At 44.7% G+C, this 15,466-nt stretch overlaps 1 protein-coding gene across 1 annotated transcript in view; it reads left to right on the top strand.

The window, feature by feature from the left end:
- rtn4b (reticulon 4b) overlaps window positions 1–9,889 on the top strand; it is a 45,896-nt gene extending 36,007 nt beyond the window's left edge. The window contains exons 5-10 of the mRNA XM_057341586.1: window positions 1,009–1,216; window positions 2,004–2,142; window positions 4,534–4,602; window positions 4,661–4,708; window positions 9,222–9,280; window positions 9,363–9,889. Of these exons, the coding sequence (XP_057197569.1) occupies window positions 1,009–1,216; window positions 2,004–2,142; window positions 4,534–4,602; window positions 4,661–4,708; window positions 9,222–9,280; window positions 9,363–9,402 (563 nt within the window). The 3' untranslated portion in view covers window positions 9,403–9,889. The remainder of the gene's footprint in view (window positions 1–1,008; window positions 1,217–2,003; window positions 2,143–4,533; window positions 4,603–4,660; window positions 4,709–9,221; window positions 9,281–9,362) is intronic.
- The last annotated feature ends 5,577 nt before the right edge of the window (window positions 9,890–15,466 follow it).

Genomic DNA, 15,466 nt, shown 5'->3' with positions numbered 1-15,466 from the left:
GTGTGCTATGTGCTGTATCCAGTTAGTCTTGTTATTCGTCCAGCGTCAACCGTCTTTGCCCATTCTTGTTCCCGTCTGTTGCTTCCTTATCTGCTTTAGTAAGTGTTTAGTTTAGTTGAGTTTTTCAAGTGTTTATTCAGTTTAATGTCAGTTAGTCTCCGTACTATTATTTATCCTGTTTGTGTTTTGCCCCATCGTGGGTTCTTGTTTTGTGTTTTATTATTTAAATAAACTGCTTGTTTACAATCCACGAGCACAGGACAAAGAAACATGAGGGTATAAATAGGAAAGACAAACGAGGGATAACGACATGGGGCAGGTGTGGGACATTAAACACTCAGGGAAAGATAACGAGGAAACGAGATGGCGGGAAACAGAGACGAGACACTGGAGAGAACGTATATTATTGTCAAAAGGACAATAATATGTTTCTCTCCACACATAACCAAAGGCTTTGCCATGGCTCTGCTACAGGACCAAGAAAAACATGAATAAGGAAGCAGAGCCATGACAGACAGGTGTGTTGAGGCACGTTGGAGCTAAACTCTGCAGGACACCTGCCCTCCAGGACCGAGTTTGAGCACCCCTGACTCAGAAGACACCAGTCTGACCAGTTTTGCCAGGCTGGTTGGATCAGCGTAAACATGCTACTTCCTCTTTAAACCAAGCTGGTGTTAAGATGGTTTTAGCTGATATGGATCAGCAGGTCTTCCAGCGCGAACAACTAAAAGCAGCAGCTTGACCAGCTATCAAAAAATGTCCGAAACCCGTCTAAAACCAGCCTACTTCACCAGCTAAAACCAGCAGTTGTTTGTAAGTAGGTTTATTCATGCTAAGGCACAGCATCTCGTTATTGCTTACATGTGAAGTACATTCATTTACATCCAGTTCATGTTGTGTGTGTGTTTGTGGAGATGTTCATAACCCATCAGCTCATGTGGGATAAACATTCATTCAGCTGTTTGAGGAGTGAGATGTTGATGATGATGATGTGTTGTTGTGTTTCAGTGCTGGATGTGGTGTACTGGCGTGACGTGAGGTGGAGCGCTGCGGTCTTCAGCTTCAGTCTGCTGCTGCTGCTCTCTCTCTCCTGCTGCAGTGTCATCTCTGTTATGGCGTACACAACTTTAGCTCTGCTCTCGCTCACCGTCACATTCAGGATATATAAAGCCATCCTGCAGGCTGTCCAGAAATCTGACCGAGGACATCCCTTCAAGTGCGTTACACACACAACTCAACACACAGTGTGTGTGTTTCTATCTGTTGTTGTGAACTTGAAATGTGCTGCTGCTGAATAAGCTGTGAATATTCCCTCACCAGTGTGAAGACAGTCAAACTTATTAACAAGATGTGCCACTGCCATTACAATGAAAGTGGATCAGAAGATCCAATGGTCAGTCTATAAAGAATGACGATTCTCTCGGTCAGGGCTCTTGTTGCTTGTCTTGCTTTCCTGTAGCTCCGTGGTAAGAGCGTGGCGCTATGCAACAACCAAGGTCATGGGTTCGAACCCAGGGATTGCACATACTTAGAAACAAATGTATAGCATAATGCAAAGTAAGTCGCTTTGGATAAAAGTGTCTGCCAAATGTGTAAATGTCTTGTTAAGGCGCTTACCAGCTGAAGCCACCTTGAAAGCATCTGTTTTTATCACTATTGAAGCCTAGGAAACAAAAGTTAGGGTACAGCTGATGTCAGGTTTAACTGTTGGTTGGAAATATGTTATTTAATTGTGATTTTTGCCAGCAATGTTAGAAATGTCTGTCTTCCACCATTCAGGTAGATAGGACATGGCTCTTCTATTAACAAACTTTGCTAGTATTTACAAGAGATCAGATGAAATGATAGAGGTCCTCTTCTGAAAAGCTTCAGCACGTTCTCCTGGGAAAATATGTTTTCTTAGTTTTCTAATTGATTATAAACACAGAAAAATCAGGGTGCACCTAAAAGCTACAAATGCTTACAGAACTGTACCTTTTTGTCACTTTTTTCTGTGTGAACAGGCAGTACCTGGATAAAGATGTGGCTTTGTCAACGGATGTTGTGCAGAAATACAGTGACGTGGCTCTGAGGGGAATCAACGGTGGATTGATTGAACTGCGGCGTTTGTTTCTGGTGGAGGATTTGGTCGACTCTCTGAAGGTCCGTCTTTCTTTATTTCTTTGCATACTGTAGTTTTTACTGTGTTTTTATACATAAAGTACAAAATTGATAATGATAATAATCTAATAATAATGCATTTAACTAAAACAATATTGTAGTGTATTTCGGGGAAACTATGAGTTTAACCACAGTAACATACGTATGATTAATTGTGATTAAACAATAACTATTTTATACACTTTACCTGATGCAGCAGAGCTAATAACAGCGACAGACTAAATGTACTCCTCCAGCGAGTGATCAGCAGATCGTATATTAACTCTAAGAAATATTACTCCCCTGGCCTGGAAAAACAATATTCTTACTGTAGTACAGTACCACTTCAGAAATCTTAACGAAATCAAGCAGTTTAAGTGACGTTGATATGTGATAAATAAACACAGAAACAATTCGAGCGTGGATACACATGCGGTTTATTTATCTACACTACGGGGTAACTAAAACCAACTACTAACAAAGACCAAACATTAACAAACAAACATAAAAACGTAAAACAGTAGAGAATGAAAGAAATAGATAAAGCAAAGAAAAAGGCAGTATTAAATTAGCTATTCACATCTGCACAAACCATCAAGGACAAACTCCTTATTTAAAAGGGGCAAAGCTTATTCCCAACTGGTTAGCAATAGTTCGGATACTTGCATTGGCTTCTTTGTTTCTTGGGACACGTGCTGGCGCGCGTATCAAAGGGTCCTGATGCGTTCAGAGCGGGCCGTGAGTCCGTTGATTTAGTTCCGTTGAACTGCCTGAAGAAGGCTGTCTCTGAGGAGAGGCAGGTCTCGAGAGGTTGACAGAATACGAGCGAGCGAACGCGCAGGAGCGCGAACGCACCCAAGCGAACGAACATACACAAAAGAGCGAGCTTTCCTGCGTGTTCAGATGTTTTAACACAGAGGACGTCACGCCCCTCCAAGGTGGGCGATCCAATGTGATGAGATAGTTTTCGGCGCGAAAACATGTTTCTTTCTCCAGCACACTAACTCATTTGCATTCATGGTCGCCTGGTAGTTTGGAGCAGGAATAGACTTAGAATAGAATAAAATGAGTATGGTATAAAATACATTACTGTGCTATACACCATATTCTAAGACATGAAAAGGGAAACACGTGGATATGAAACATGAGGGGGTTACAATTACATTGACCTGTAGTTTGGACAAGAATGTAAATATACACAGAATACCACGACGCACACATGCATTGGAGGATATATATTGAAGGTGAATAACGGGGAGACAAACATACAACGTGGGGGTATATGGATATGCTAAACTTACATCACATGACAGCAGTTTGAAGTTATGGCTGCACTCAGTAACTTTGATTGGAGGTAGCTGGGTGGGTGTTGTAGGGAGTGGGAGGGCTTGTTGGTTGTGGTTCGGGGCATTTCATTTGTTGGGACTGTGTGGGTCTGGTCTGGTTGGTCTTGTTTTGTGGTCGATGTTGGACAACAGAGGAATAAAGTTAATTATGCCATTACTACTTTTCCCTGGTTGTTTGTCTGTTGTTGATCGCGGAATGGGACCGGGTTGGACCTGCACGGTTTCGGCGGGTGGGGCTTCCTGGGTCGCGGCTCGTGGGCTCTCCCTGTTCTTCGTGGACGTTGCTCGGTGGCTTTGGTCGGGGTCACTGAGTGCAGCTATGACACGTCAGAGGAGATCTGGCCCTCCCGGCTGAGCCTGGTTTCTCCCGAGGTTTTTTTTTCTCCATTATTCATCATTGGAGTTTGGGTTCCTCGCCACAGCAGAGCAGTGCAGTGTTGGCTTGCTCACCGGGAGACTGCATTTATTTATTTATTTATTCATTTATTTATTAGATATTATTTATTATAATGATCTTGCTTGGTCTATAAACACCATGCACTGTGCTGTGTTTTACCTTTCTGTGTTTTTCTTATTTGCTCCTGTAAAGCTGCTTTGGAACAATGCACATTGTGAAAAGCGCTATATAAATAAAATTGAATTGAATTGAATTGAATTGAATTTAAACCAGTCTTTTGTTGCTAAATAGAGAGAAAGAGAGATTTTTTTGGAATAAACCGAGGCTCTCAGCTTGTGGGCGACATGGTTTTTGTCACTTTGGTGAACAGCCCTGTCCTCCCCCCCGAACCTCCTTTGAAGTCCAGGGGGGAGTGTTTAGACAGGCCCATTTGCCCAGACTCGTCGGTGCCTGCTCGAAGTCCTGCTGAGAGGTTGCTGTGTTTTACGATCACAGATGGTAAACTTTGATCTACATACCCTACAATATTCATAGAGGAGGAACTTTATAATATTGACAACAGATTCTCAATTGAAGTGCGATTAAAGGTGATTGTGTTAAAGAATGTACAGTATTATTCAGCCGTTTGTTGATGCTGTGTTTTCTCCACATTTTGCAGTGTTCTTGTGGATCTTGACGTATGTTGGTGCAGTGTTTAATGGAACTGACTTTGTCATCTGGGTAAGATCATTGTGTTGTGGTCTTGTTGATGTTTAAAGAGGATTTTGTCATGTTGCAGGTTTGGTTGGCGCTTTCAGCCGGTCCAGTCATCTATGAACAACATCAGGTATTGATAAACAGTCATTGTTCATATGTTTTCCTCTCGTGTTTGCTACACATGCTGGACGGCACAGTCAATTCAAATACAAATCAGACATGAACAGACATCAGATTTTAGCTAAACCGTATTGTTGCAGGGGAAAATATATTTCAGCATTATAGTACATTTTACGTTTTATGCTTCTGCTTGACTTGAAATGCTTCACTTCTGCGTTATGGTAATGTTGGTATTATTAAGAGCAGGTTTCAAGGTTTTTGTAAGTGTCCTAATGTTGTATTAGAGTCCCCAACAACATGTTCAAATGCATCAAAGGTAAAAAAAAAGGTGCTATTTTCTTAAAATAAGCATTTAGTATCTATCCATTTCTCAAAGATCCCTAAACGATTCCTCCGAAGCTGTTCAAATGTTCCGCTTCTCTAAGCTCCTCCCTACCCGAGTCCAGTGTGCTCCGATTGGCCAACTGGCCCAATCAGTTGTGATTGGTCTTTCTTCATACACTGCGTGTCAGAAACGAAACGCCCATTACCACAGTTCTTATCTCAGGAAGGTTTTTGTAAACAAAGACGCTGTGTGTAAAAATGGCATCAGTATTACCATATCACAAGTTTTCATCATTCAGACTATGTTGATTTTTCGTGCAAATGCTACCGTGACTAAACGATAAAGGGATACAGTTTGTACAATACTACGACATGTAGAACGACAACAGTCTACAATAACCGCCACATTATTAGGTAAGAGTTGGATTATTAAAACTGTAACACTGTTAACTTATACGTTGTTTACCTGGAAACCTACAGCTGTACTAAATATACAACACGGATTAGCACAATTACTTTAACGTATATTGTAAGCACTCAATTTAACATGTACACATAACGTATTTATCATACTTACAGCTTGTGGTTCTGAGACGCTTGTTAGTCCAAATAAAGTTGGTATTGACTTATCTTTAAGGGTCTAGCGGCTGGCAAATCCCGCGTTGAACTCGCCAAAATTTGAGAAGCAGTCGTCGGTAAAATGACGAGCACATTACACAAGGTTGGAATTGTACTGCAGTGGTATCGTGGAAAAAAAAATGTAACCACTGATCTTTCACATCGTCATCCTTTGGCAGCGAAAACAAAGTACATTTGCGTTCACAGCACAAAACACAGCGTCCCCTCGACATGTTGTATATGCAACACTACCTGAAGTGCTAGTGGGCAGGTCAAGAGTGTTCCTGTTTCGCGGGAAGGCGGGGATTGTGCTGATGCATTACACTGTGACGTATCTTACCCACTCGTGTTAGAAACAGATGAACTCAAGACTAGAGGTAGATCAGATAGTGAACCCTGCAGTGAGTCTGCGTCTAATGAGAAATCATCAAAATCATTTGACCCACCATCAAATCTGTTTAAAACTAGATTTATTGATCCACCCATATCTGATCACACAAGCTATTACTCGCCCATACTTTGTGTTCATGACCAGACGTCTTATTAAGATCTTTCCAGACCTCTCTTACTTTATTCTGTTGTCATTTTTGTTCCATTTTTAATTGATAGCTTTCCTTCCCATCTCTAATTTGAATTTTTTATATCCTCTGTATTCTCTTTTGCTCGTGCTTATTACCATCTATAAAAGCTCTCTTTTTTTCATTTAATAACACCTTTAGCTCAGGAGTAACCCGTGGCTTGTTGTTTGAATAGCATTTAACCCTTTTAGTAGGGACTGTATTTTCAACGCAGAAGTGAATGTAATCTGACTGTGATACACTGTCAATGTCCTCTCCACAAAGCCTTCCAGTCAGTTGTTTCAAAGCAATCCATTAATGCCTCATATACCGGTTCAGACAATTTTGTAACAATTCTTATAACTGGTGCTTGCTTCATGACAACCGGTATATAAATTGACTTTACATACACAAGATTGTGATCCGATCGGCCTAATGGATGAAGCGGTGAAGATCTATAAGCTTCATTGACATTAACATATAACATATCCAAAGTGACTGAGGATACAGTAAGTTGTATTCTAGCTGTGATGGTAGTGATGTGCTGTGTGTAATACACAGCACAAGCGCTGATCTCAGAGACAGTAGATGTGTGTTACTGCTTTAATATATTCACATCAAATGCAGAACACCGGCATGTGGATGTATTTCATGGTTATTCACGCCGTGATGAATATAGAATTATGATTTAGGGTTTTTGCGTGAAGGTGAGGAGCAGAGACTGCTGACAGCCAGTTGTGGTGACGGTAAAACTTCCGACTGTCACGACTGTTTACAACAAATTAGTTGTATCCTGGCCAGGTATTGTCCTATCTTTACAAACCATACCATAATCAATGGAAATCTTATTATTAAGCTTTCAGATGATGTATAAATCTCTATTTCAAAAATTTGACCCCGTGGTGAAAATCAAGTTTTTAATGTTGTGTTTTTAATATGCTTCAAGACAAACCACGTGCTAATTTATCATTTTAAACCACTGCTGAGTATGGTTTCTCCATAAAACTGAAGTTGGCTAAAGACCGCCCCAGTTTGCGATGTCATAAACCTGTAACCAATCACGTCAACTCATTTGACCCTGTGGATCAGCAGCTCCATCGATTAGACTCATTCATGTCAGGTGGGGCTCAGTTGCATGTTCATCTATCTGCGCACACTTAATGAAGCTAAAGTCTAGAGTTACATTCAAGATATTTTAAGGCTGAAAACAATGGTCAAATATGCCATTTTGATGGTCAATGATTAGTTTGAATGAGTGCGGGACTTTAGGGTGGTTTTGTTGCCCAGGGTGGTATTTATTCTATATGGGGATAGATGCTGATAATGGAGCACATTTGGTTGTAAAGGAAATAAAGCTAAATCCTGTGTTCATGAATGACGCGCAGTGCAATGCACATGAGCAAACGCACACTCTTTACTGGGGGTAATCCAGAAAGCTGGTTATGTGACATACCCGGGTAAGTTTAAGGGTCAGTTAGCTGATAACCTCATGGGTCCAAAAACACAGGTAACTTTCTGGGTATGCAAGTAACCATAGCAACTCACTCTCTGAAGATAATGCACTTTTGATGAGCGTCAAGTGGGCGTGGAAGCACAGATTACGTATAATATATTATCATTTGACAGTATTACATTTCCAGCCTCACCCATTGCCTCTGAGCATTCACAACTGATTTTATGATTTGTAACCTTTTTAATGTAAAAGAATCTTTAAATAAAATAATGTGAGCTATAAGGCTTCATGTGTTTACATTGAATACTGTACTGTACTGTACTATGGCTCAGTGGTTAGAGCGTGGCACTAGCAATGCCAGGTCATGGGTTCGATCCCAGGGGATTGCACATACTTAGAAACAAATGTATAATACAATGCAATATAAAGTCGCTTGGGATAAAAGCGTCTGCCAAATGTGTAAATGTAAATGTATTAAATCTCCAAATATGATTGGAGCATAAATAGTATGCACACCTTACAATTATTGTAACTTCATAACAATTCATTAAGAATTTGCATCTCATTACTCTTCCCCTCTAACTGTATCATATTTGAGGTATCTCAGGGCAGTTGTGGTGTAATGGTTAGAGAGATAGACTTATAACTGAAAGGTTGCACGTTCGATTCCCAGTCTAGCAGGCCTCATTCCCAGGATAAGTTGAATTATTAGAGGTTATCACCTATAGCATAGTATTTACAGATTTAATGTCCCTGAATCACTCTAATTAAGATACATAATAAATGACATTAAAAGACATTTTTTTAAATAATGTTTTTCTGATCTGATTGATTATATATTGAAAATGATTCAAACCGAATAAAGCATTGATAGAATGCATGAAACTCATTTAAAATGTGAAGCCTTGTTAAATGAAATGACGTATTTATGACTAGTATTAAATATAATTACTTGTGCCTGTGGATTTAAGTTCTTTTAACTTTGATATTGTAGACAGCGCTCGTCTTTTTACGCCTCAGTCTGTCAAGTCTAGCCAGCCGGCTGAGTGAGGCTCCATTAAGACAATGAGCTGAATGAAGATCTGTGAACAGACTGCCACTCGGCGGAGAGAGAGTCAAGAGTCAACACACATTAAAGAAGTGCCACCGCAGAGACAGCGACGGCGACAGGATTATTCTGGTTGACTAGCATCTGTATAAAAGCACAGAAGCATATCAGTACCTGCAGTATGTGGGTCGATTCATTGAGACAATGTTGACAAAACATCATGTTTATAATATATCTTATTAATAAAGCATATACAGGCAAGCAGATGAGTCCATGAACACAATGCGTTTGCCTTCCTATAGGAAACCTTTATAAAGAAAACAATTATAATTAAAACGTGGGTTGATGCATGAACAAAAGTTATAATAAAAATCCTGTCAATCATAAGCGGCGGTCTCCATGCCCTCCCAGCGACAACCTTTCCAGCATCCTTCATTGCTTTCATTCTTCCGGGCTGTTGAACCCAGAACTCAGCATCATTTACCATCAACTAATGCTAATGTTGCTTTTCACTGTCTCTCAGGCCCAGATTGATGCATTCATTTCCATGCTGAAGAATCAGATGAAGGATTTCTGGGGGAAGTAAGCGAAACGCACTTTCAGTTGTGTTGGAGATTAGTTTGTTGTTGTGGTTTGTAATGCACACTTGTGGTTTTCTTCGCAGGATTCAAGCAAAAGTTCCTGGAATGAAGAAGTTAGAGTGATGCGATGTTATTGTGGCTCCTCCTCACCTCCCTTCAGTCATTTCTGTTTGTTTGTTTGTTTGTTTGTTTACACGAGCAGATTATTTTGAAGTGAAGTGTTGATTAATGCAGAATGAATCATGATGATCTTGTGTAATTCGAGATTGACATCTCTGGTTTTGTAAAGACACGTCTGAATGCTCATCTCTTCACTTCTGAATAATGTTTGTTTTTTCTTTTTAACGAGGGAAAGTGAAATTGACGGTGGTTTTACTCTTAGATTGATTGACTCAAGAGTTGGGAAAAAAAGCTTTATTTCATGTTTTGGCTGCAGTAAAATCTCTGGATAAACATGTTTACTTCACTTAAAAGAACCTCTTGTATTTAATTCTATTTATCTGTTAATATGAATATGAAACTGACATGAGATGGAGGAATTGTGAGTGAAAGTTTTGAATTCTGTGAAATGCATTGCGAGCACTAATAAAGCTTGCAAGATAATAAATGAACTGTGTTTGAAACTCAATGGGCAATGAGCACATTCACATGCAGTTCATATTCACTCTTTATACCACAGGGATGTGGAATGCTTCATTCTGATTGGCTGACGGACCTTCTATGGGTGTGCATTAGTTTTCAGTCAACAACAACATGACAGGTCATTTCCATAGTCTGAGGAGAAATAACTATTCATATTTATGGACAGCAGGACAAGTCAATAACAATGTGGCGACAGGACTGTTCAGATGAAAAACAAAAGCATATCAAAGGTAAAAGCAAACGACATGAAACAATCAGAAGGTTAAAGATAAAACACAAAAACAACATCTTACATTTGTTTAATGACTGGATTAAAGTAAAAAATACATCTTTGGAAGAGGTAAACGGCCTTTAAATACACAGCAGCAAGCTTTCTAGGGCACTGCCAGAACCTAACATCACAGGGCTGTTGAAGAAATAAATAGAGCAAATGTGCATATCTCTCTCATAACTGCCTAAACGGGTTCAAGCCTGCGTTACTTGCTCTGAAATGTCGTTTGGGAATTATTTAGCAAAAGAGGCTTGAGGTGAGATGCGTAAGAAATTAGTCCGCTATCCGGAAAGGCCGCTATCAAAGCAACCTGGGCTCCCATTACACCTGAGCAGTGCCACAGGCTGATTGCCTCCATGCCACGCCGCATTGATGCAGTAATTCATGCAAAATGAGGCCCAACCGAGTATTGAGTGCATAGAAATAAACATACTTTTGAGAACCCTGACATTTCTGTTTAAAATATTATTTTTCTTTATTAATATTCAAATTTTCTGAGACACTGAATTTAGGGTTCCCTTTCTGTCGGTCTCTCGACGTTGTGTCGAACAGACAGATGGGGTTCGTCCTTGAGAACCAATCGCTTCCGACTTCTCTAGAAAAGGCCAATGAAAATTGGCGAATGAAATTTGCATGCCGGACTCCGCCCCCGGATATCCGGGTATAAAAGGGAGACGGCATGCCTCATTCATTCACCTTTTGTTCTTCGGAGCCTTCGCTCGTGATCAACAGACTTCGCTACAAGACTGCCGGCTCTACGACGTGGTGCAGCGGACTGTCCCTTCCTGCAGCGACTTCCCCTGGGCGTCTCGGCGGTTCCAGAAGTGTTCGAGTTTTTTCTCTAAAAGAGCAAATTTCTCCAGCGTGGCATGTCCCGCTGTTCTCTTGGGTGCAACACACTCATCGAGGAGGGGGACGGACACGATATCTGCTTCCAGTACGCTGGGGCAGATATTGTGGATACGTCCTGCCCGCACTGCGGGCGGCTGACGATTCAGACGTTGCATCACGGGTGGTTGTGTTCCCACGGGACTCAGCCACCACCTTGTCTGCTTCCCGTTCCGTGACGGCAGGACTACGGCCCTGCCGCCCGCTACGGCGAGCAGCGAGGGTGATATGAGGATTACTGTGAGCGCTAATCCGTCAGCCACTGGCTCGCGGACCGTTCGCACCTCGCTTTGCTCGTCTGACCATTCCCCATAAGACGGTCCGCCGTCTTATTCCTCAATTACGTATCGGACACGGTACGTGATGATGAGGTGTCTGTTGCAGCATCGGAGGGTGACTTACTGGCATCAGACTCCGACAATTCCTTGAAGCTCCCTCCCTCGGGGGGTCGAGATCAGGAAGAAGCGGATGTCGAAATGTCAGCCATGCTTTCCCGGGCCGCCGGCTTTGGGTTGCGGTGCGCCGCACTGCCTCTCCCAACGCTCGCGGCTGGATACACGGTTCTTCGGGCTTGAGAGCGGCTCCAAGCCGCACTCGCCCTCAGTGCCGTGTTCCCCCGGAAGTGCATGAGGAACCTAGTACGACCTGGAACGCCCCCTTCGGCGCGTACACGTCAACTAGTTCCATCACCCTTTCTTCCCTCGATGGTGGGGCAGCTAGAGATACGTCGATGCCCCCGGGGCTCGACCTAACTCCCGTCCAAAGCACGTAGGCTTTTCGGCATCTGAGGTGTCGAGAGCTTACTTCTGCTGGGGCCAAGCTGTCCCCTCTCTCCATGCTATGGCCTTCCTGCAGGCCAATGCGCGGAGAGAGCTCCACGAGGGTAAGACCGACCCAGCGCTTATGCAGGAACTCCGCGCTTCACCGACCTCGCTCTCGGGCGAACAAGGTGATCGCGCGGGCCCTGGGTCGGGCGATGTCCACACTTATGGTCCAGGAGAGACACCTCTGGCTGAACCTTGCACAGGTGAGTAACTCTGAGAAAGTCCGCTTTCTCGATGCACCCATCTCGCAAGGGGGGGCTGTTTGGTGATATGTCGGGTTCGACAGTTAGGGAGCAGATAGAGGATATCACGTATGTCCTCCCCAGCCGCGACTCGACCGCCCTCTGGCGCCGAGATCCCGTGCACCGTCTGCTTCCCAGCAGCCCTGGTCCTCTTCGAGACATCGAAGAGGAGACCACCACCCCATCAGCAGCCGCGGCGAAAGCCAATGCGGCCCTCATGGGAAGACCCCAGGGAGTTCGAGAATACCTTTCTAAAGTTTTTCTCCCTCTCTGGGCGTTTATATCAGCCGCTCTCACCCTCTACACGACGGTGTTCGGCAACTCGACGTTGCGTCACGGCGAGACCCAATGTCGAGGATAATCAGCAGCCTAAGCACTCTCAATCGACGGTGCTTTGTGCCACATATCGTCTGGGTATTATCACAGCCGCTCTCACCCTCTACACGACGGTGTTCGGCAACTCGATTGCGGCAGACCCAATGTCGAGGATAATCAGCAGCCTAAGCACTCTCATCGACGGTGCTTTGTGCCACATATCGTCTGGGTATTATCACAGCCGCTCTCACCCTCTGCACGACGGTGTTCGGCAACTCGACGTTGCGGCGAGACCCAATGTCGAGGATAATCATCAGCCCAAGCACTCTCATTCGATGGTGCGTTGTGCTACATCTTCGCCAGACAGGTAAAACTGCAGAGCCGATCTCCTCCCCGGGGGTCCCCCCCCACGGCGAGGGATCCGTACTGCCAGCCATCAAACCACCCCCGGGAGGTCGATGAAGCAGAACGTACCCCTAGCCTCAGGGAAGGAAGAGGAGCATCAAGTGTACTCATCACCCTCGCGTGCTCTTCTCGAGAGAAGACCCGCAGAGTTGCTTGATCAAGTGGGTGCGGTCCTCTCCAGAGACTCGAGAATAATCTCTCCCCTTCCACACTGAACGTGTATGTAGCCGCTGTTGCCGCTCATCACGACCCAGTTGCTGGTAGTCTCTAGGACAGCACAACCTGATCATTTGGTTCCTAGGGGCGCGGGAAGGACATCACCCCGCTCCGTACCCTCTTACGACCTTGATGCGGTCCTGGAGCCCCTCGGAGATGCCGCTCTTTCTCACTTCACGATGAAGACGGCTCTCGGGAGGACGCTCAAGAGGGTAGCGGACCTACAAGCATTCTCCGTGTCCACAGATTGCCTAGAACTCGGGCCCGGTTATTCTCACGCTATCCTGAGACCCCGGCCCGGCTACGTGCCCAAAGTTCCCACCACTCCCCCGAGACACCAGGTGGTGAACTTACAGGCGCTCCCCACCGGGGAGGAAGACCCAACCCCATCCGTGTTGTGTCCAGTACGCGCATTGCGCCTCTGCTTGGACCGCACGCAGAGCCCAGAAGCTCTGAGCAGCTCTTTGTCTGTTTTGGAGATCAGACAGGGAGGGCTGTCTCAAACAGAGATTGGGCACTGGATCATGGGCCGTCGATGGCGTACCTGTCCTAAGATCGCCTACGCCCACTGGGTGAGAGCTCTCTCCACACGGAGTACAGCCTCCTCGTGGGCACTGGCTCGAGGCGCCTCTCTGGCAGACATCTGCAGAGCTGCGGGTTGGGCTACACCCATCACCTTCGCGAGGTCCTACAGCCTCCGCGTAAAACCGGTCGCTGAGTCTTGCGGGCATCAGGCAAGACGGCGACCGGTAGGGTGTACGCCTGACAGTACCTTCCCCCCCTTTCTCCTAAGGGGGTCAGCGTACTAACTAGCCTCCCTTCTTCCCCCACTGGGTGAAGAACAGGCACTCCATCCATCACTAGAAGCACCTCCTGTGGGCGGGCTGGGCAGAGCAGCCCTGCCCCTTAGGCCGGGTATCACCGGAGTTATTCGCAACATAGCTCTAACCGGACCTAGTGCTACCAGACGTTGCAACCCCCCAGCAGGGCGGTTCCGTCTGATGTATCCTCATGCTGGTTCCCACCTTGGTAACCCATGACCTCCTTAGGTGGACCTCCACCTCGCGGTTAACTCCTTCAGTCCGCACTTTCTTCCCATGAGTTCTTCCCTATCGGTGAGACCATGTTGGTATCTCCACTATTCTCCTCCCTGCGGTAGGAAGTGGTCTCTGTAGCGCATCCCCCACTTGAGGAAGTAGCGCTTACCCAGTGCCTTACGGTTCCGGGCGGCTTCTCGCTGTTAGAGAAACAAGGCCGCCGCCTGTGAGGCCGAAGGTAGGGGCCTTCCCACCTTTCAAGAAAGCTCTGGGACCCCCTACCTACCCACTGGTAGGTTACAATTTCGCGGTAGCGTTCACGGCTGACACGCCCAGGCCGTCACCGTCGCTTCGTTGAGATTGTGACAGGGCACGTGTTTGGCGTTTTCCATTGGAACCCCATCTGTCGGTTCGACACAACGTCGAGAGACCGACAGAAAGGGAACGTCTCGGTTACGTTTGTAACCTCGGTTCCCTGATGGAGGGAACGAGACGTTGTGTCCTCTTGCCACAACACGTGCTGTCCACTGCAGCAGTCGTGAGAGGTCTCAGGCTCCTCAGAACTAAGGTGAATGAATGAGGCATGCCTCTATACATTTCATTTGCCAATTTTCATTGGCCTTTTCTAAGAGTCGGAAGCGATTGGTTCTCAAGGACGAACCCCATCTGTCGGTTCGACACAACGTCTCGTTCCCTCCATCAGGGAACCGAGGTTACAAACGTAACCGAGACGTTTTATTATCTGTAACCATAATCATCAAAATTTCAAGAAATAAATTCACTCTATGTGTAATGAATCTATATAATATATGGGTTTCACTTTCTGAAATGAGTGACAAAAAATATTAACCTTTTTCATGATATTCTAATTTTTTGATGTACCTGTAGGCTACCTAACGGTGCTGTTTGAATGGGCATGATAGGCACGTATCGATGGCGTGAGATGCGTGTCTCACTGCGTTTACATGAGCATGCACTTTGGTTTGATTTAATCCCGGATCCCTAAATCCAATTGATGACTTTTCATTAAACTCTTAGTATCTAAGAGCAGCATCTATGAAATATGCGTTATAATTTATGTTTATGCATTGCAAAGTTAGGAAACGCGAATGTAAACTGTATTTGCAGACGCGTTTAAACGCATTGATCATAATGCTTGGTAGACTTCAGTGAAATGCGCTGGTTTCTCTCGGCGTTCTGAGCTGGTTTGTGCAGAGTCTCATCGACAAACAACTCAAGCTCTTATCAGCTCCATCCAGCGCATTACATTAAATGTGATCACTAGTGGATAATTTCACGCGCTTCCATGTCCAAGTGTATTCTTCCAAGTGTCTCATAGCAGACCTG

This window comes from Triplophysa rosa, linkage group LG9 (assembly GCF_024868665.1).
Source record: "Triplophysa rosa linkage group LG9, Trosa_1v2, whole genome shotgun sequence".
Lineage (NCBI taxonomy): Eukaryota > Metazoa > Chordata > Actinopteri > Cypriniformes > Nemacheilidae > Triplophysa > Triplophysa rosa.
This window is presented reverse-complemented; position numbering and strand designations above follow the sequence as displayed.